Source organism: Austrofundulus limnaeus, unplaced genomic scaffold (genome assembly GCF_001266775.1).
Source record: "Austrofundulus limnaeus strain Quisiro unplaced genomic scaffold, Austrofundulus_limnaeus-1.0 Scaffold180, whole genome shotgun sequence".
Taxonomy (NCBI): Eukaryota; Metazoa; Chordata; class Actinopteri; order Cyprinodontiformes; family Rivulidae; genus Austrofundulus; species Austrofundulus limnaeus.
The window spans coordinates 20,969-22,382 of NW_013952582.1; the positions used below are offsets into that span (position 1 = coordinate 20,969).

General features: G+C 39.6%; 1 protein-coding gene across 1 annotated transcript; it reads right to left on the reverse strand.

The window, feature by feature from the left end:
• Positions 1 to 37: 37 nt before the first annotated feature.
• LOC106524240 (galactose-specific lectin nattectin) lies at positions 38 to 777 on the reverse strand (the record flags this gene model as incomplete). The annotated part of the gene is given in 3 exon segments (XM_014017964.1): positions 38 to 243; positions 471 to 582; positions 703 to 777. Coding segments are annotated over 3 exon segments (258 nt in total), but the record flags the coding sequence as incomplete, so codon positions are not given.
• Between the last annotated feature and the right edge of the window lie 637 nt (positions 778 to 1,414).

The following is a 1,414-nucleotide window of genomic DNA, read 5'->3' on the forward strand; positions in this document are numbered from 1 at the left end:
TTTTAACTCAAACATCAAACAAATAAAGACAAAAAGATTTTAGAAGACACGTTTATTCATGTTTATTATCTGACTTTGACCATTTGTCTTCCAGAAGGGACGTCATCGAGGCCTGACGTCCTGCAGGAAGTGACATCATTGTGTCAGACGTGTCGAGACAACAAAGACACAACTAAGCCTTGTTTTTAACACAAATGAAGGGGTTCTTTGTGTCACAGTTTTCATCATTCACGTAATCTTGTCCTGAAAACCAGAAAATGATTCAAATTGAAAAAAATTTAAATCAGACATTATGTTTTTATTATTGAAAAATTAAAAAGAAAAAGAAAATTGAAAAAGTAAATAAGTAATGTAGGATGGGATTGTTCCTGTGTGTGAAGACTGAGCAGGTAAAACCTCTAATGTATGGTTTCAGTTAAAGAGACTCATAAATGTAGGTCAGTCTGTTTAAAGAGACATTGTCTTTGTACCTCTCAGGTTGATATCCATGCAGCGCTCATTTCCACCTGCATTGTTTGGTTCTCCTGGACCCCAGTCAGTGAAGTCGAAGGGGGTACCATCGATCCACGTCCAATAAGCTTCCTGTTAGAGTTCAAACATCAGATCTGTTTTAACATTTAGAGAACTCTAAATCTCTCTAACTGTCAAGTTCCTTATGTTGTGTATTTGCTACTAAAACAAAAACCAACACAAAATCCTCACATTATGTAAGTTGGTGCCTCCGACCCAGGTTCTGGTGTTGGTTCCTGTGGTTTCAACAATGAGTCTCCTCAGGAAGGCGTACTGATCCGGTCCCTGAATGGAGGTCAGGTGTGCATGAAGCCGGTTGCAGGCCGCCTGTGTGGAAAATATTTGAAAATACATCACTGTAGTGTAGGATATACAAGACTTCTGGTCAAGATTTGAGCAGAAACCATTGGATTTAAAGTAAACATGATGCTTTGAAATCCTTCAGTCGGGTCTTTATTAAGTGGAACTACAGCTTTGCTCCGAATTCCTCCTTATTCTAACTTCACCAGCTCCTCTTTCAACACTTTCCTGCTGTGTCTCCAAGCAGCTCGTTTTGTTACTGTTCCTTTAAGATACTTCAAGCTCCGCCCCCTCCGGCTTCCAGACCGGTCCACTCCAGTTTGAGGGGGGTCACATTTTCTAGCTTGTAGAAACATTTAATTTATAATTTAATTAAAAGATTTCAGAGCCTGACCCAGAACCAGAGTCTGACCCAGAACCAGAGGAGAATTAAGACCAGGATATTATTCTGTAAGTCTGGACCTTATTTGTTTCCCTCACAGATAATTAAACATAATACTTCAGAAAACATCACAGGAATAAAGTAAACTGTACCAGCTAAAGTGGATTTTGCAGATCTGTCCTCTTTAGGCCTCAGTATCTGGTGCAACGATGGAAAGAGGAG